The sequence below is a fragment of the Equus quagga genome, chromosome 19 (assembly GCF_021613505.1).
Source record: "Equus quagga isolate Etosha38 chromosome 19, UCLA_HA_Equagga_1.0, whole genome shotgun sequence".
Lineage (NCBI taxonomy): Eukaryota > Metazoa > Chordata > Mammalia > Perissodactyla > Equidae > Equus > Equus quagga.
In genome coordinates this window covers 15,108,850-15,129,379 of record NC_060285.1, presented here as the reverse complement: position 1 = coordinate 15,129,379, position 20,530 = coordinate 15,108,850, and the positions used below count along the sequence as shown (strand labels likewise).

General features: G+C 48.8%; 2 protein-coding genes across 2 annotated transcripts in view; one reads left to right on the top strand and one right to left on the bottom strand.

Moving 5' to 3' along the window:
• TIMP3 (TIMP metallopeptidase inhibitor 3) overlaps window positions 1-15,916 on the top strand; it is a 57,991-nt gene extending 42,075 nt beyond the window's left edge. Inside the window, exons 2-5 of the mRNA XM_046646802.1 lie at window positions 2,243-2,325; window positions 9,962-10,073; window positions 10,765-10,886; window positions 12,002-15,916. Of these exons, the coding sequence (XP_046502758.1) occupies window positions 2,243-2,325; window positions 9,962-10,073; window positions 10,765-10,886; window positions 12,002-12,199 (515 nt within the window). The 3' untranslated portion in view covers window positions 12,200-15,916. The remainder of the gene's footprint in view (window positions 1-2,242; window positions 2,326-9,961; window positions 10,074-10,764; window positions 10,887-12,001) is intronic.
• SYN3 (synapsin III) overlaps window positions 1-20,530 on the bottom strand; it is a 453,079-nt gene that overhangs the window by 283,900 nt on the left and 148,649 nt on the right. The window contains exon 6 of the mRNA XM_046646801.1: window positions 17,777-17,866. Coding sequence (XP_046502757.1) covers window positions 17,777-17,866 — 90 coding nt within the window. The remainder of the gene's footprint in view (window positions 1-17,776; window positions 17,867-20,530) is intronic.

The window sequence follows — 20,530 nt, the reverse complement described above, 5'->3', positions numbered from 1 at the left end:
TGTGGGAGTTAATGTAGAGGAAATCGTCCCTGGGCCTCTGGGAAGATGGCTCCCTGCCGAGGATGCTGCTGTGAAGTTAGACGCAGAGGTGGATGCAGAATCTTGAGGGAGCTTGGCCTGAGATCTTGCCAACCTCTCGTTTTTACAGCAGACTTGGAAACAGCCGCTCACCTCCTCCCAGTTTGAGCTGCCTCTGCTAAATTGCTAACTTTGCCAATGGGCTCCGTTTTTGCCATCCTTGGCCAGGAAGGTCTGGAGGGGCTGTTATTCATCTGGGTCTTGACTTTACGTCTGACTGGGAGAGTAGGATCCAAGCTCATTTGGGGGGAAACAGGACAGAATCCAGTTGGGATGGGGGAATTGGTTCCTAGTAAAGATTATTTTAAAGAGGTTAGAGTCGAAGAATTGAGAAACGTGATGGGACATCCAAAATGGGGAAGGATACAGAGCTACCAGAATGGATAGCGGGGTGTGTATGTGTGTGTGTGTGAAGAGTATTCTGCTTAACAAACATTATTTAAGCACCTACTCTTTTTTGGGCTAAGTGCAACCTGAGGTGGGAAAGAGTGACAGGATCTTAGAGCTGGAAGAGTTCAACTTGTGATTCAAAATATGGCTCCTATACTTGAAAAATCCATTCCCTTCTGGTTAAGGTCCTAGCAGGAGAGCATCTGGCTCCCCTTGATGGAGACTTTCTCTGCCCCTGTGGCAGTACCACCCCCGCCCCACCACTTTCGTTGCTAGTTCTTGTTATTAGTTGTCTTTTTCTTGGATTGAGCCAATGAATATGACTTCTCTGCAATTTCTGAATTGTCTTCGAGACCCGTCCATTTGTTCCTCCATGTGCCGGTTTTATGAATATTTGAAGACAGCTATTGGGTGCTTCTTTTTCGCATAAAATAGGAAGAGAAGACAAAGCCTCTTATAATCTCAAAGCCAATCCCTCCTTCCCCGTGATCCCACTGCTTGTAGTAAATGCCTCTCTTCCAGCCTTTGTCACACTGGGTCTGTCTAAGTATTTTCGCCTTCATAGTCAACTAATATTTGCGGAGCAACTCCTTTCTGCTACATTGTAGCAAGAAATTTCATAAGATCTTCTCTTTAACCCTCATTCCAATTCTCTGACATCGGTAGAGTTACACCCTCTTTACAGATGAGAAAATTGAGGCTCAGAAAGAGGAAGTGGCTTCACTTCTCTGTCAGTTTCCTCATCTGTACAGTGTGGATGCTAATACTGCTCTCGTAAGGTGGTTGTGAGGAGTAAATAAGTGACATGTACCATTGTACCTAGTAGGTGTGTGATAAATGGGAGCTACTTTTCTGGTGACAATCCTTCCACAGTCAGCCCATCTCATTTTTGGCAATGACGATGATAATAATGATGATATTAATAACTTTTATCTAATGTACACTACATCCAAGACATGGTGCCAGGAGTTTCCCATGTGTTCTCTTGCCTAATCCCTTCAGTTGAGGAGATTGGTACCGTTGTTATCCTGGTTTTATAGAAGAGGAAAGTGGAGGCCAGAAACAAAGTTGCTTGCCCACAGTCATAATGGCCATAGAGAGAAGAGCTGGGATTGGAACAGTTTAGTTGGCTCCTGAGTTCCCACTTCCAACTGCTCCCTCCTCCACCACACCCTAATTGAGCTACACTCTGCTGCATCCCTTGCCATCTAAGTGCTGGGTACTGAGGGCCCCATTGGAATGCTGACTGGGGCAAGGAAAGAAGCTGGGGTATATCACAACCCTGTGGCCATGTCAAGACATGGTGAATTATGCGTGCAAATGAAGAGCCCCAAATGAGGTGGCGCTCAGGAAAGGGTCCTGTAGAAAGAGAACAGGTCTGGGAGGCCATGTGATTATCAGATGGGCAATGGAGGGAGGGCAAAAGGCTTTAACAGGAGAAGTAGATTTTGGATTATGGTGAAACCACAGAGTCAAGAAACTCCTCCAGGGGTGAGTGCAGCCTAGGAATTTCCGGAGTCGGCAATTGTGAACATTTGGGGTAATTAACTCAAATGATGACAGCCTTCCTTTTCTCCTCCATTCCTCCCCCCTCCCAGTGTTTCTCATCTGAATTCTCGCTCTTATAAACACAATCATCTATTCGAGTTGGCTCAGAGGTAAGAAAGCAATTCCAGGCACCCTAGGGGCTGGATGCCCAAGCTGAGATGTGGTCTCTGATGTGGTTCAGGCCTCTCTAACCTCCTCGCTGTCTCTGTCTTGCCTTTTTCTGCAGTGATCCGGGCCAAGGTGGTGGGGAAGAAGCTGGTGAAGGAGGGGCCCTTTGGCACACTGGTCTACACCATCAAGCAGATGAAGGTGAGTGACAGCAGCTCAGCTCCAGGAGGGTTCCTAGTTTTTTGCCAGAAGAGTCCTGGCCAAGGGAGGCAAGGTGGGTGTGCATTTGCTCAGTGTCTGAGTCCCAGACCCAGCCCTGCCCCACTGCTGGAGAGGGCATTGCTGAGGCAGCAGAAAGGGATGGGCAGGGAGTGGGGGAATGATGACTCCTTCATCCCAGAGCCAGCGCAGGTTGAGTCCTGCAGAGGTCATTGTTAAGAGGCTGGGTTCTGGCACCAGACAGCAGACAGTTTTGTTACCTGCTAACTGTGAGACCTTGGCCAAGTCACTGCTTCTCTCTGGGCCTCAGTCTTCCCATCTGTAAAATGAGGAGGTTGGACTAGATTGTCTTATGGGTTCTTCCAAGTTCTGACTTTTTGAGTTTCAACGATGCCTACTGGTCTGTGCAGTCACGAGTTGACAGTTCAGGTTTAACCCCTTGAGTCTTTACATGAAACTTTTGCTGATCACAGGAGCCACACCCCGAGGTGGGACGGACCCTCTTTCCTGATTTTCCCAGCTGTAATGCTCTTCTTGCATCCCAGCTAGTTAGCACCGTTTACTAAGCCTGTTCATACAATCGAACAGATTCCTGAGCATACTAACATTAGGAAGCACATTAAGGAAGCATGCTTAAGAAAAAGAACATCAGATTTGAAACCTAGAAAACCTGCTTCCTGGTCTCAGCTCCACTCCCACGTGGCTCACTTACCTTGGAATCGTCCCTTTTCCTGTGCTTCAGTTTTGCCATCTGGTAACAGCATGGCGTTGGGCTTGTGCCCCTAACAGCCCTTCCCTCTCAGGCATTTCAGGATTCCAAGTGTCCCAGGACACTGACTGTGTTACTTCGAAGCAAGAGCTGCTGTGGGTGCTGGAAGGGGAAACTTACATTTGGCTCAGCACAGAGGACGGGGGCTTTACCCCGAATAGCTCAGCAGCTGGTCCATCACCCCAACTTTTGTAAGCACCTCCCTATGTGCCGTGCTCTCTACCAGGAGCTGTGGAGGCCACAAGGAAGATGCGCTTCCATGCTTAGGAAGGAGAGAAGAAACCTGTGCGAGAATCCTGAGACGTTCATGATGGGGTGTGCTCAGGTCCAGAGGAGTGCAAGCCCCTTTACTCACCGCTTATATCCGCATCCCCAGCAATTAGGGTGGGACCCGGCATGTCACAGGGACGTGGCAAATGCGTGTCCATCTAATGAGGGAATGAGGGTGAGACCCCACTGGCCTGAAAACTCCCCAGAGGAGACCAGCCTTGGTGCTCAGATAGAATTGAGTGGGGGGAGTGACACAGCCCACGAGTGGTACCCAACCATCCCGGAGGCAGCTGTGCGGGCCTCACTGTTCCTGCGTCCTGAGGCCTGAGGTTAGCTGTACTAAATTTGTGGAACCTGTTGCTTTGGATTCAATTTTGGAAACATCCACAGCCTTCTGGTTATGTAATATCCAGAGTCAGCCCTGGCCAGCTGCCCTTGGCTGCCCAAGCTAGGTCATGGGACCAGCTTATGTCTTCAGACGGCCATGGGGAGAGAAGGGTGGGTGGAGGGGGGAACCAACAAGATCAACAACAACCCAGAAAACCCACTGTGCAACCCCTGGCAGCTGGCAAGCGGATGCCAAAGCACATTAGACAAAAGCAGAGGTTCAGGAAACACATTCCCCGCCTGCTCTGGAACAATCCCTCATATTATGAGATACTCTGTGGCCAGCAGAGAGCTGCCAGGGGAAGAGCTGGGAGGCAGTGGCTCCTAAGCTTGCCTTGCTTCCCTGCTTCCTTCAGGACCAGGGTGACCAGAGGCCCTTCCTGTGGGCAGAATGTCCCATTCCCTGCTCGCTGGTGTCAGACCAGCCACTGGGGGGTGTTTAGAGGCCAAATGACATTTATTCACCCATCAGCTTCAGAGTGTGCACACCCACTCCCAGGCCAGGGGTCTCATGCTGTCCATTCACCATCTTTCACCCGGGGTCATGGAATCAGGATGCCGGGCATTAGGAAGGAAAATCCCTTGGTTTACATCTGACAGAGGCTCAAAGGGGAAATGACTTGCCAGAGCCATGCTTTTAATTCAAGGCAGATCTGGTTCCCAAGCTGAGGTGTCGGGATTCCTTCTCAATCCTCTATGTTCTTTACATGACTCCCCAAATCTCCCTGCCATCTTACTTTGATCATCAATTACTACCTAATGCCTTTTATTAATTCTGCCCCTCCTACCAGCCCAATATTAGATAACCCATAGAACTGGTCACTGTCCTTCCATCTCAAGAGGCCAGTGGATTCTGCTGGTCTCTGGGTACCAGTCTGCTAATCAGAGTGGGAGTAGACCATCTGACCTCCCACCCCCACCCCCTGTGCTTAGCACTGTGCTTTGAGCTATGGATACAAAGATAAAATTTGTTATAATGAATGTAAGACTCCATACGAGTAATGTTTATTGAGCATTTCCTGTGCGCCAGGCATTCTGCTCAGCCTTTGCACCGACAGGTCCTCACAACACCCTATGAAATGGATACACATTATCCTCTATTTATAGGTAAGGCAGTTGAGCCTGGGAAAGGTTCTATAACAGTCAAGCTCATGGGGCTAGAAAGTGGCAAAGCGGAGTGAAGCTAGAGAACCTTTGCCAGCAAAGAGATGACACAGCAGTAGTGCTGATTCAGCATTCCTGCCCACTTTGGAGGCTCCCCCCACCCCGTGTGTATCTAGTTCCCTTGGGGAACAAAAAGAGGTTAGCTTGAGTTTGTAGGTTTGTCATCCAGCAGTGTATCTCTTGACTTGCAGCATCCTGCAAGGGGTGTATTGAAAACTCTTTGTAGGAGGGAAGGGGGAGAGGCCAGAGAGGCGAGCCTGCAGGAGTTTTGGCAATGATCCCTCAGCGGCTTTGTTCTAGCAGATTAGAGAGTCTACCCAGAGAGGCAGACGGGTTAAGCAAGGGCTCCCTTCGAGCAGGACGAAAGGAACTCAGAGAACGTGAGAATTCGAGCCGCCCTGTCTGACCTCTCTCTTCTCTCTCAGAGTCCACCCCTGCCCCCCGAACTTCTCACCCAGATGAAAGGTGGGCAGATGCTCTTCCATATGCTAATTCCAGAACCTCTGGTCCACCTCTCGGGCATATTTTGAGTGTGCAGAGACCCACAGGTGTGTAGTGGAGTGGAGGGGGGGGGGTGTATTTGAATGTTGAGGGAGCTTACTGCAAAGCCAAACTTGGAGATTAGCTGGAGCTGAAGTGCTGGGCTATGGTGCATAGGTGGAAGTTTCCAGAATTGGCACTCTAATCTATTGAGACCTTATCTCCTATCAGGACCATGAGAAAGCAGTCTGCTTTCCAGGAGCTGTAGTTTGTGCAGTGGAGACATTCTTTCAGGCTGGCTGCAGGGGACAGCACGTGGGGAACATTATGTCCCAGCTAGTCCTAGGAGGGTCCCATGGGGAGGTCCGCTGGTCATGTGCTTTGCATGTCCTGACTCTGAGCAGGACAGATCTGCTGGGCAATCAGAATACTTGGCCCCCAGGAACTTCCTTCAGTGGTTTGTCTAATCAAATGAGCAATAGCAGGGTCTCGCCTTGAAGCTCCAGCTGGAAAGCTTTGTGACTTCCCAGCCCACAGAGAACTATTGAGCTAACTAATGGAACCTCCCATTGCCTGTAACTCTTTATGGTCTAGGTCTCTCCTCTAGCCCTCTGCAGAGACTGCCTCATTCCCACAGGCTCTGCTCCCCCACTAGACAGCCCGTTCTGTGAAAGAAAGACCATACACTTGGTATCTCGGTCAAGTCGCCAAAACTCGGTTGCTTGGTCTGTAAATGAGAATCAGTTGTGGGTTTAAATGAGTTCGCGCTATAAAGCAGCATGCAGCAAGGTGCTGGTCTTCAGCAGACATGCCAGAGATATTTGACATAATGGTGACATTTCAGGGCAGCAGTGTAGAGTGAAGACCAGATATTCCCTAAGAAATATGCAAATCCCCCAGACTCAGAAACTTCTTTCTCACATCATGTGTCCCATCACCCTATAGGAAGCTAACTTCTTAGAACTTTGTGTAGATACTACCAAGAAGCGAGGCCCAGAGGCTTGTACAGTCCAATGTGAGGTAGATACACACACACACACACACACACACACACACACACACACACAGAATGGAATATTACTCAGCCTTGAAAAAGAAGAAAATCTTGTCATTTGTGACGATGTGGATGAACCTGGAGGACAGTATGCTAAGTGAAATAAGCCACACACAGAAAGACAAATACTGTATGATCTCACTTATATGTGAAATCTAAAAAAGCCAAACTCTTAGAAGCAGAGAGTAGAACAGTGGTTCCCAGGGGCTGGGAGGTGGGCGAAATGAGGAAGTGTTGGCCAAAGGGTACAGAGTTACAGTTCTGCAGGGTGAATAAGTTCTGGAGATCTAATGCACAGCATAGTGACTCTAGTTAACAATACTGTATACCAGGAATTTGCAAAGAGAGTAGATGTTAGGTGTTCTCACACACGAAAAGGTAACTATGTGAGGTGATGGATATGTTAACCAGCTTGATACCGGTAATCGCTTCACAGTGTATACATATATCAAAACATCATATTGTGTACCTTAAAGAGATACACTTTTTATCGGTCAATCATACCTCAATAAAGCTGGAGGAAAAAAGAAAAGAACAACCTGCCTATGTCTGAAGTTCCGAACCAGCTTTAACTCCTTGCACTAAGAGGTGAGGTCGGGCAAGACACATAGGAAGAAGACTAGATCCTTTCCTCTGCTCATTACAAATTTTACTGTGACTGGTTTTAAGCTAACTTTTACTCAATGTTTTGTGCCAAGTGCTAGTATATGTCATTTAATTCTCAAAACTCCTTAGGAAGTAAGTACTTTGCCCCATTTTACAGATGAAGAAACCAAGGCCCAAAGAGGTTAAGTAACTTTGCAAGTGGCTAATAAGTGGCAGAGACAAGACTGAGACTCTGGCTGTCAGTCTCCAGAACCTGGGTTCACCGCTAATCCTCCATCACATTGGCTGGATTAGATTATCTTTAACATCCTTTCCAATTCTGAGATTCTAGGAGTCTCTGGTTTCAGGACATTATAAACCCATTATAACCTTCCTAAACTTCTCAAGCCAGTTCTGGGTCTCTTGATGACAGACCTAATGATACTTTTAGGATCCATATTTAGGTCAAGATAGAATTATTATAAAGAAAAGACAACTGAGTGAGGAAAAAACTGCCTTTACCATACATTTCTCATATTATTTTCAGAATTGACCCTAAAAGGCAGCGCTGTGTTTGTCAGACCCAGTTATCTGTCATTTATTAAAATCTTCTTCATGCAAGTGCCAGAAGCCATGTTAAAACAAGGGTTCCTTCGAACTCAGAAGTAGCAGTGACGTGAAGCTGGCTGCGGCCAGTTGAGTTCATAGTGAGCAGCTGAAGTCACCGGCCTCTAAGCAGAGGTTTGATTTCTCACCCATAAAGCAGAGAGGAGATAAAGGGGAAAGACTGATCTGGAATGAACTGAGATTCCAGTAGGCTGGGCCCCAAACACCTGGAGCAAGCAAGAACTGAGTTGAACCATTTGCCCAAAACTCAAGGAACATCCACACCCACATGAGAAGTCACCGGGCACAGGAGTGAGCGCAGGGGCTGCTGTTGGAAGGCTACTCGTGATGGCATGCACACAGCAGCACTCTTACGCATGGTTCCTCTTAAAGCCAGAGAGACACCATCCATCACCAAGGAAGTGGGGGGTACGATTTGACACACCCCTGCTCCCCTGCGGCATAACCGAACACCAAGTGTAGACAGCACTTCTTGCTCTTGGCTGCGTTTCCTCCTTCAGCTGGCGATCCCGCGGGAGAAGAGGGTGAGGAAGGGAGGCCGGGTAAATGAGAACCATCTGTACTGATGGTTGCACACAATTAGAACAGCACTCCCCTTAGACAAGGCAGAGGCTCCCCAACTCTGTAGGTCCAACAGACCTTTGATGGCAGAGGTCCTCATGGACCACCTACCCCCGGCCAGCCAGTCGCCACTTAAAAGAAGATGAGGAGAAAAAAACAGCCCATTAGACCAAATGGAGGCACTTAAATGAGACATCAATGAGGTGATGTCTGGCTTTTTATTAATTACCATAAGTAAATTAATAACGCATGCCAGGAACTAAAGGAGAGACATTGTCCCATTGTAAACCCTTGGGATAAGCCCAGAGACCACCAGCTGTCCAGGGCCCATGTGCTCTGAACACTGGGGAACAATGGGATTGGGCAACACCTTGGTAACCCCTGCCACCCCTACCAGCTCACACCGTAGCAGAGTTGTCTCGACAGACCCTCGGAGACTTGAGCTGGAACCAACAAGTGGGTTCAGCTTCTGTTATGTTCACATCAGTGGCTCTGAGCACGTGCTGATAAAGGAGGCACAAGAGCCATAAATGGCATTTGCCTGTGTCAGACACCCTTGGGCATGAATTTGAGAGGGTGCACGGGGAGCCAGCATGGGATAATGGTTAAGGGCCTAGACTCTGGAGCATATTCTCCTGCCTGGAATCCCAGTTCTGCCATTTGCCAACCATCTGGCCTTAGGCAAGCCACTTAACCTGCCTGAAGCTCAGGCTCCTCGTCTAGAAAGTGGGCACAATAGGCCCCTGTCTCCCAGGGCTGTCATGGGGACTAAATGGGTTAATATGAGCGCAGGATTTCTCAACCTTGGTAGCACTGACATTTGGGGCCTGATAACTGGTTGCTGTGGGGGCCGTCCTGTGCATCATCGGCTATTTAGCAGCATCCCTGACCTCTACCCACGGATGGCAGGAGCAACCGCCCCACCTCTGAATTGTGACAACCAAAAATGTCTCCAGACGTTGCCAAATGTCTCCTGAGGTGGGACTAAAATTGCTTCTACTTGAGAATCACCATACTAGATTATGTTGTAGATAAAAATGGCCAAATAGCAATTTCCTACAGTTCAACCTAATAATTATAAAGTGTTTAGTTGAAAACCTATGAATTTTATATACATGTTTATATACCCCTTTATTGGGGTAAAGGAACCCAGTGCTTTCATCAGATGCTCAGAAGAATAAAATCTTGGAGCGTCCCAGGCCTGAGCTCAACTTTTGCCAGCCAAACAGAATTTCTCCCAGAGTCCGCGTCTATAAAGTGGCCATAATAATAGCTCCCTCCTAGGGTTCTTGTCAGGATACGGTGAGGCGGATGTAAATGAGAAAGCTTTCATACCCTGGAAAATGGCCCAGGGATGTCACGAGAATGCTGGCTGCGTGTCTTCTCGGAGCTCAGGTCTGGAGGTTGACAAGGCAGGCAGGACCCCCTTCACAGCAAATTCTCTGGATTTCTGAAAAGGTGTTGGGATTTGAGAAAACTATGTGCCTGGAGGAGCGTTGTGGGGGTGTTGGAAGGGGAGGTGTGACTGGCTGGATGAGAAGGTACCAACCCTGGCTCAGACGAGAGGAGAACAGGACATCTGGAGTGAAGGTCCTGGGGTGGGCAGGTCGGTGACCATCCAGGAACGATGGCTGATGAGGGCAATCTGATGCCCACAGACCAAATGACAGCATGCTTTCTGAGCCCTGCTCCTCCTCTCATGACATTCCTTCTGCCCACAGATGTACCGAGGCTTCACCAAGATGCCCCATGTGCAGTACATCCACACAGAAGCTTCTGAAAGTCTCTGTGGCCTTAAGCTGGAGGTCAACAAGTACCAGTACCTGCTGACAGGTAACAGCCAACTGTAGCATCTAGGCCAGGGTTTGGCCAAGGTCCACCATTCCTTCACTTCAGAAGGGTGGGAGGGAGTAGTTGACCCAGAAGTGTCCTTAGGAGCTTTGCCACATGCCCAGTGGATTATAAGGAGTAGCCAGTGTTGAGTCCATCTTGCTCGGCCAGCGGTGGGAGCTTGAGGCCCTCCATGGAGACTGGGTTTCAGTCTCGGCTCCACCACGAACGCCATGGAGGACATCTAGTTTTGCCATTTCTCAGCTTTGCTATAAATAAAAAGTGATTGCCTGTACCTGGTCCTCTCCACCTCTCGGTCAACCTATCAGGTCTATCTTTGAAAGTTACGCACCTTCAGGCAGTCAGTGTAGGAAAGGAAAAAACAAAACTGAAACCAAAGAACTATTGACGAAGGAAGTGAAGCATTGGCCTTAGTCTCAGCTCCAGCGTGTCATGGGCTTGAGACCTTCTGCAAATCGCTTCACCTCCCTGAGCTTCATTTTCCTCATCTGGAAAATGGGGATGCATTTCGCCTTAAAAGGTGTTGGGGAGGATGAACTAAAAGCCCAGGACTGAAAGGTACTTAGCATCGTCCCTGGGCTAAGGTGGGTACTCAGTCGGTGAGAATTCTTTCCCTTCTGGCTGGACTCTGGACAGAACCACTCTCCTCTTGTCATCCTCTTTCCTCCTCTAGGCCGTGTCTACGACGGAAAGATGTACACAGGACTCTGCAACTTCGTGGAGAGGTGGGACCAGCTCACCCTCTCCCAGCGCAAGGGGCTGAACTATCGGTATCACCTGGGTTGTAACTGCAAGGTGAGCCCCGGGGAGGGCCGGCAGGGGAGGTGCTGGCTCGCAGCCCCAGAACGTTAGCTCGTGCTCTGCTGGGCGCTGGGCGCTTGTGCTGGGAGGGGCACGCGTGGCTGGCCAAGGCGGAGGGTCAGGTCGGAGCAGGGGCGCTAAGGAATGTTGCCCCCAGACTGAGCAGTGAAGAAAGGAGGCAGGGGAGAGTGCCTTTTTGCTGTCATCTGCCACCTCCGTGCTGCCCACTTGGCAGCTGCTGGGATGTGAGGGCCCTTCAGCATCCCCGGCCCCTCCCGCGGTGCAAGGTTATGGCAGGTACGGGATCTTCACACTGGCAGGTGCTGCGAAGCAGTCCCAACTGGGTTCACTCGGGCAGCTGACTCATTGGCGGTTGGGGCCGGCTGGCACAGGACTGCTGATACCACATGTGCAGAAGGTCACTCTTCAGCCAGGCCCAACTCCTTGACCCAAGCCCTGGGCCGAGACACACAGCCTTCCTGCTGTGGGAGGGAGGTGGGCCATTCTCTCACTGAATTCTCACAACTCGGTGCAGTTTTAATTATGACTATCCCCATTTTGCGGGTGAGGAAATAAAGGCTCAGAGAGCTTCAGTAACTAGCCCTAGGTCACACAGCTCACGAAGTCTGATTTCCAGCCTAGGGCAGCTGGACTCCAAAGCTTATGCTTTAATCTTTCCTATTCCTCAATTCCCTACCACAGCTGAGAGTTTCATCCTTTCCTGTTAGCATTTGAGAGGAAAAAAGCTCACTCAAATGTCTAATTCTACCACTTTCTGACTGTGTGACCTGGAGCAAGCTACTTAACTTCTCTGAGCCTCTATTTCCTTGTCCATAAAAGGGAGATAAATCTGCTATGAGAGTTATGGAGAATAACATAGAGGCACTTAGCAGAATGTCTGGTACACAGAAGTTGCTCAGTAAGTGTTAGTGAATGTTATTTATATTATTTTCACTAAGGGACTGGTGTGGCTGGGCTCCACCTGAGTGGTCCCAGGTTCTGAGACTGGGTCTGGAGGTCTGGAGACTGTGGCTAGCCTCAGGTCTGGGTCGGCCATGGCGAGCATCACGGCCTGAGTCCACCAACCCTTGGCGGTTATCTCATTGCAGATCAAATCCTGCTACTACCTGCCTTGCTACGTGACCTCCAAGAACGAGTGTCTCTGGACCGACATGCTCTCCAATTTCGGCTACCCTGGCTACCAGTCCAAACACTACGCCTGCATCCGGCAGAAGGGTGGCTACTGCAGCTGGTACCGAGGCTGGGCCCCCCCGGACAAGAGCATCATCAATGCCACAGACCCCTGAGCACCAGCCCCAGCCCCACCTCACCTCCCTCCCTCCCCACTGAGCTTCCCTCGGACACTAACTCTTCCCAGATGATGACAATGAAATTAGTGCCTGTTTTCTCGCAAATTTAGTACTTCGAACACTTAAAGAAAAGTCTATGCTGTCATATGGAGTTTCTTTGGAACCATCCTCCTGGCCCCACCCTACTCCTTCTCTTTGGTTTTGACATCACCTATTTCCACCCGGGAATTTTTGGTGCCATGCCAAAAAGAATGAGGAATGTACACGCCTCTTCTTCGTGAGAATATAATCTATATTTTTTTAGGAAAACAAAAATCGAGAAACTACCCTATTTGGGCATTGTAATACCTACTGCTTTTCCTTCTTCTCCAACTCCCCATCTCGCAGACCCTCCTGCTTTTGCCATTCTTCTCCACCACATAAAGGACACAGACCAGGAAGTTGCTGAAAGGCCAGCTGTTTCAGGATCAGTCAAGGGCAGCGAGCAGATAGACTCAAGGTACGCAGAAGATCTTACACCGAGGAGATGCTACTGCATGTCCCGACCAGACTGTGTCTGTGTCTGCGTGTACCATTGAGGGACGGAAGGAGGAAACTGGGGAGGGTCTGAGATGATGCAGCAAACACACACTCAATTCCCCCAGCCCAGTGATGCTTGGGTTGACCAGATGTTTCTGGGTCTGGAGCAAGCAGCCAGGCCAGAAGAACAGAACTTTCTTAGTTGAAGACTTAAACATCTGCCTGAGGTCAGGAGGCCGTTTGCCTGCCTTGTACAAAAGCTCAGGTGAAAGACTGAGATGAATGTCTTTCCTCTCCCCACCTCCCACAAGATTTCCTCCTGGAAAACTTTTCAGGAGATTTGGCCAGGAGCTTGCCTTTATGTAAATTGGAGAAATACACACACCGCACACTATCCACAGATATAGCCAAGTAGTTTTGGGGTAGAGAATACTATTTCCAAAGTAGTGTTTAGTTCACCTAGGGGGATGTGTTTGTATACACATGTGCATATACCCACACGGGGACATAAGCTAATTTTTTACAGGACACAGAATTCTGTTCAATGCTGTTAAATACGCCAATAGTTTAATCTCTTCTATTTTGTTGTCGTTGCTTGTTTGAAGAAAATCATGACATTCCAAGTTGATTTTTTTTTCATTTTAATTAAAATTTGAAATTCTGAACACCCTTGGCATCCTTCTAACTGGGGTCGTCTGACCTCTACCCCTCTCCTTCTCTCGTGCTTCATGTTTGGGGCCTTCAGTGAACTGCCTTACTGGCTTGGCTCAGATGGGAGATGAGAGTTAGTGTGGGTCAGGGGCCTGGGCACAGGAGGGAAAGCGGAGGGATATCCTGCCTTGGCTAGACAGCTACCTTTCCTGGGTTTGGGGACAGCTTGCTCCCCTTCCCTCAGCTCACTAGTGGGTAAATGCCACCTCCTGAGGTCCTCACCTTATGGAATTAAAATTCGCGGTCACTGGGGAAGCCTGACTTTGCAATCAGCTATAGGGTTTTTGTTGTGTTTTTTGAAATAAAATTATAATATAAATTGTCCAATGAAATAAAATTATTTTAAGTTTTAGTGTTGAAAGTGAGATGCCGAGAGTAGGTGACAATGGATATTTTACAGAGTTGGGGACGGTAGGATGGTGACATTTAACATGATTGCTCTTGTCTCTGTCTCCTTTTTTAGATTATGGGTATTTATCCTCTATTAGTATTTGTATCTTCAGTTCATTCCACTTTAGGAAACGGAGCTGCCAATTGAAACAGGAGAAAAAAAAAAAAGACGCAGACAACACATTGTGATGTCTGGCACACACACACAAATGCCCAGGCAAGGTGTTTGGCAGAACCCCAGAGCGGGAAGAGAGTGCAGGCATCCGGTTTCCTTGGGATCGATTTCATTACATTGTACCTTTCACATTGTGGTCATGCCATTTGGCAGACAAGAAATGGGAGGCTTTGCCCTCTCAGTGGGGCAATGTGAGCAGAAGGAGCTGAGGTCAGAGGGCCAGTGGTTTTAAGGGGTGAGCCCCAGACTTGGTGTTTTAAGACTTTTTTCATTTCGACTTCAAAATCTTGCAAGGTGGAACCACTGACCCAACCCGCATAGGTGCTCTTCCACAATCAGACATCAGCGTGTCCTCTACGAGGCATCCGGCCATTCTTGGTCCCTGGTGGGGTCCCCTCCACTCACACAAGGAGGGACTTGGGGTCAGGCCCGAGCATGAGTCACCTGAAGTTTCCCTGCGGAGTAGAAAAGTTGGCAAAACCATAGTCCCATCTGCCAGGCCCTGATGAGGAGAACGGCAGGTCCTGGGCAAAGAAGGGTCCTTTGCAAAGCGACATTGTCGGAGGGCGGTTTTTGAGCTTTCTGTAAGCTATAGCTTTGTTTATTTCACCTGTTCACTTACTGTATAATTTAAAATCATTTATGTAGCTGAGACACTTCCGTATTTCAATCATATTGCGAGCGTTTTATTTTGCTAAATCTTGTGTCATGTGTAGGCTGTAATATGTGTACATTGTGTTTAAGAGAAAAACAAAAATAAAACCCACATGCCGCCATTTTCCTGAATCAAATTCTACAGTGGAATGGAGGGTGAAACACTTCTGTGCAGGCAGCTAGACTGGCCAACTGGGGAAACCAGGAAGAGCTAGCGCTGGAGATTCCCCCAGCCTCCTCCTGTTGGCATCCCAGGGCTTTCTGGAGTAGGAAGGAGGAGGGAAAAAATAGCAAGCACGTTCACATCCTTGCTCTGTATCAACTGGCCCTGGGCAGACTGCTGCTCATTCCCATTCTTTTTCCCCCTAGTCCCTTTGTCCACCCAATTGGGAAGCCATGATATTTCCTAAAAATCCAGGGCCATGGGGGCTACGATTTCAAGATCTCTTGGCCTCCCCTGGCCATCTCTTTTGCCTCCCTATCCAGAAAGTGCCACACCCAGGCTCTTGCCTCTCAGACCAGTACTGCATCTGGCCAGGGTAGGAAACGCTAGGAAACTCGGGTCCTTTACCCTCATCCAGACCCAGACCTACCACATGGTGGTCCAGCCGTAGCCCCCGAGCACCATATTTCATGCTGTGGTTCTTGAACAATTAAAGAAGCAAATGACTTATTGGAACAGCTCTGTCTTGGGGATACTGTGACCCCCAGGAGACAGCACCCTCCCCTGCCCCAGCCATTCATCTTGTGCTTGACGATCACCAATATGGATTACCCCAAGATGACACCCAAGTGTTTGGCTCCTGGCTACCTAAAGTAAAAAATCACTAAAATAATTTTACAAAAGAAAAACACTTTGGAAATCTGACAGCAAAAGCAAAACAGAATGGGGGAGGAAGTAGGAAGGGGAGTGTGGATATCAACACATGAGAGGTGCTTGGGAAGTGTGCAGAGAGGAAGAACTTAGAGATGGTTCAGGCTCTGAGGGGAGGAGCTTTGTAGATCCTCCTGTGCCCCCTACTTCCCCATTAGCCAGTCTGCTATCCTGAGACCCAGAAGTGATGGAGAGAAACCAACCAGAGAAAACCCTGTCTGGAAGGAATGTATTTGTTGCTAAATTTTGTAGCACTGTTTACAGTTTTCCTCCATGTTATTTATGAATTTTATATTCCGTGAATGTATATTGTCTTGTAATGTTGCATAATGTTCACTTTTTATAGTGTGTCCTTTATTCTAAACAGTAAAGTGGTTTTATTTCTATCACACACCTGCAGTCTCTCACCTTCTTGTGTCCTGACCGTCGTTGCGGGTTCTATAGACAGCAGAGGACCTTGGAAGCCGGTCCTGTCTGCCTGGCTGCAGGCCATGCACACTCCCCTCCCTCCACTGACTTCTATGGTGTGGGCCCACCCTGCCCCAGGCCTTTCCCCAGGCAGGAGGAATTTCAGGAGGCATCTTTCTGGCTGCTAATCCAGCCTTGACCTGGCTCCCTGGGTTCAGGCCAGGGTTCTCCCCAGTTCTACATAATCTGGATCTCTAATTTACCTTATTAGTGGTACAGGTATTCCCAGACTGGGGCCCTGACTTAGCCTCCCTGGTTTTCTTCCTAAGAATTTCAGCCTGGTGGAAGTGGGAGGGGAAGGCCGCAAACAGCAGTCCTTGATGCCAAATGCCTGCCTGAAATTCCGAGTGTGGCTCAGCCGAGTTGGGTATGCCAGGAACTCACGAGGCCCCACTACAGCGGAGAGCCCCCCGCGCCCCCAGAGCTTACAGCTGGGCCTGTCAGCCTCAATGGGCTGCGCTGGTTGATGGCACACCCCTCACCCAACTTTCATCCCATCGTTGACAATGTTCCAGGTTCCAGCTTTGCCCTTATTTTACGGGTATTCTACATTGAGCGTCTACTATGTGTTGGGCACAGGGCTCGTTATACACGTGATTACATTAAATCTCAACAGCCTGATGAGGTTTTGTCACTCCCATGCATGGTTTTCAGCTGAGGAAGCTGAGGTGCACAGAGCTTAATTTCACTGCCCGAGACCTAGGAAGTAGGCAGACGTGGGATTCAAACCCAGGCTGGTTTGATGATAGACCTCGAATTTCCTCCACTGTGTTCACACTTTATTGGAATAGGCTGGGTTCCCCATGCCCTTCTTATTCCACCCAGCACAGCCTGGATCCCGTGACTCTCACTGGGTCAGACAATAGGGAAGGATAATCCATGGGCAACCTCTCTGCCTGGTCAGCCTGCTCCCACCTGCAGCCTGCAGCCCTACCCATCAGTGACTCCAAAGAGAACTGTCCGGTTCTGCTGCCTGAGCTTGGGATTCCACAAACAGACCTCACTCCCCAGCTGGGACTATCAGAAACCCTGTTAACTGTCCTGTTCCCCAAAACTCACATTCCTCCCAAGGAAACTTTGGCACCACGGCCTTGAACTCCTTTGACCAGTTTGAGAAGACCACCAACCACGTAAACAGCACGTCATGGTCTGTATCCAGCTGCCCGGAACTCCTCCGCCCAACTCCTTCCGGCTGCAGGATGGAGAGCTCTCCACCCCATTCAAAAAGACGTTAACCTCTCCCACCCAGCTATCCTCCAAATGGGAGGCTATTCCACGTACCAAGCTAAGCTCCAACTACCTCCCAGAGACGTCCTCAGGTATATTCAAACGTCAGAATGCAAAGAGGACATGAAAGAAAACTGTCCTCCAACAATCAATGCAAATCAAATATTACTGCTTTTATTAAAATACGAGTTGAAACCAGGTCCCACAGAGGGCTGAAGGGAAATAACATCCCACATTGAAAATCTTTTATCTTTATATCAACCTTTGGCTCCAACATGCCAGCTCAAGTTGTCCCCTGATTTGCAGAAAATTCCCGATGTCCCAAGGAATGCCGTCCACCTTTGTCACTTGCCCTGCTGCCTGAAATTTCACCCGGAGAGATCCCTCTTTCCTTGGGAAGGCCAGGCATTCCCAGAGGACGTCACAGCTCTTCCTTAGAGCCAGGTGGTCAGGGAGCAGCCCCTGAGCCCAGCTCCTCTGTCCATAAGGACCGAGATGTGAACATCTGTGTTTGTTCCGTATCACAAAAATAAGCAGAGTAAAAACAGGCACTCACCATCGGCTTATGGTTGGGGAAGAACGTTTGCTCTACAAGTGGGAACTTCTCAGGACCCAGGGAGTGGAAGATCTTAATGAGCTGAGAGAACTGGGACAGAAGAGGAGAGAACATTGGTCAACTGTTGCTACCTGGCATGGCGAAACTGCCCATGTGATGCCTTAGGCATCTGACTGCTCAGAGCTAAGCTCCAGTAGGTCTTCCCAGCCTATGGGATAAAAGCCAGAGTCCTTGGCTGGACATTCATCCTCTCCATCATCTGGCTGCATCAAGCCCTTCATTCCTGCCAGACCACTGAGTTCAGCTCAATCACATTTAACGAGCATTGACTAAACCCTCGGCATCTCACACAAGCATTGCTGACATTCACACCACGGCCCCAGCCTTCAATGCCCTTCTTTCTCGAGAGGCACAGCGTGTAGTAGTTTATGGCGTAGCCTCTGGGTTCAAATTCTCCACCACTTACTAGCTGTGCAACCTGGGAAGTCACTTTAGGTTTCTGAGCTTCAGTTTCCTTATTTGTAAATGGGGAAAACAGGACTGTTGTAAGGATTAAACGTACTGGGTATTAAAAGCAGTGCCTGGTCCATAGAAGTACTCAAATGTTAGCACTCAAATGTTAATAATAAAGATTTTCACTGCTTTTGTGCCCCTCTTGTTTCCAACAGCTCGAGCTGCGTCCCTTCCACGCTGTGCTGCTCCTGCTTTGGCACTTCCTTGTTTTGCCATGGAAGGAGCTACTGTCCCCAGAGCTGGGGGTAAGCTCCCAAAAGGCAGGCCTTGGACTCATTCTTCTCCACCACCTGACACCACTCAGCATCCTTGGGAGCTCACTTTGTGCACGACGTTGCACTTTAATATTGGGGCACCAAGCTGAACATGGCAGACCAGGCCTTGAGAGAAGACAGACTGTGGGCAGATGGTGGGGATACCAATGTCTTGCTGGAGGGAAGCAAGGGAAGTTGTGGGACCTGGGAGAGGGACAGAGGGGGCATCAGGATGACTACTTGGAGCAGATGACATAAGAGAAGGAGGAAGGGCATTCCAGTGCGCAGTGAGACTAGCGTGTGCTGAAGACACTCGGGAGCAGTTGCCATGGTTGTGGCCTTGGGTATGGAGGATGGTGACAGAGGAGGCTGGAAGATGATCCATCACAGAACACCAGGAGCCTTAAAGGCTGGACCAAGGAGCTGGGAATTCACCCAGAAGGTGAAGGGGAGCAAGCAGGGAAGAGCAAGGTAGATTCTGATCGGAAAGAAGGAATAAACTGCAACTTGTGGCCTCATGTGGATGCCCAATGGCTAGAGGAGGAGCCAAGTCTTGTGCCAGACAGGCTTGGGGTAACTCAACACTACGAGCTCAGACAGCGAGAATGGGCTAACTTAGGAAGGTTCTGCATCAGACCAGTATTGGTCTGCAAACTCTTGGGCTGTGGCATGCAGCTGCGGTGCAACATGGAGTCAACTTAGAGGGTTAGCAAGACCTCAGAAATATGGGAAATGATGGGGAAGGGGTCCCTCACTTTACAGATAAGGAAACGGAAGTGCAGAGAAGGAGAGGAATTCCCTGATCAAGCACCCGAGTTTGGGAGATGCCCAGCTTCACCACTTACTATCAGCTACACGCGTCTCAGTTTCCTTATCTGTACAATGGAGATATTACAAGTACCTACTCGTCAGGGTGGTTCTGAGGATTAAACACAATATGCGTGTTAAGGGCTCAGCGCAGAGCACAGTTAGTGCTAATGGATGATAGCTGCCACCATCGTGATGACGATGTGGAAAATGAGAAGGGTGGGCTCATGCTATCTAGGACCCTTTTTGAACAGTGGCACTCGAATCTGGGATGTCACAGGCCAAAAACCTCAGTTAGGGCAGGATGAGAAGGAGACCAGAGCTATGGTAATAGTGGTTAAAGACCATCCATATCTATTAAAGTAATGCACGAATTCATTCAATAAATACTGAATGCCAACTCTGCAGAGACCTTGTTCCAAGCTCTAGGGACAACAATAATTGTCACCATTTACTGAGTGTGTATTTGATACCACCCACTGTTGTAAGCACTTTACATGTATTAACTCATAACCCTCCCAGGAAGGCCCTATTATTATCGTCATTTTACAAATATGGAAAATCAACTCAGAGAGGTTAAACAAGTTTCTCAAGGCTACACAGCTCATAAATGGAGAAAACTGGACCCAGGCAGTCTGGGTCCAGAGCCCATGTTCTCAAGCACTGCCCTCCCACCAGGAGACCACACAGAGAGACAGCTAAAGAAGAGACAAGCTGGCTAAGAGCTTAGAGCACACTTCCTTCCATCAACCTCCACGTTTCCTGTTCCCCTTCTCTGCTTTATTTTCCCCTTGGCAGTTACCATATGTCATATTACATATTGGGCATATTTATTAATGTACTAGGGTGCCCCTGCTCCCTAGAACGTAATATCCACGGGTGGGAATTTTGGTCTGATCCGCTCACTGCCATGTTCCTAGGACTTAGAACAGTGCCAGGGACATTGTAGCTGCTCAATAAATATTAGTTTCATGAATGAATTCCTTCTAGTAGGGGAGCCAGATAATGTACAAATGAATGGATAAACAGATCATTCCAGGTAGAGATAAGTCTTTGGGGGAAAATAAAGCAAGGTAAGAGATTTGAGAGTATTGGGGAATAAAGGGGTGGCATTTTAGGAAAAGCCTCTCTTACAGGTAACATTTGAACCGAAACTCAACAAAATCAAGTGAATGAATGA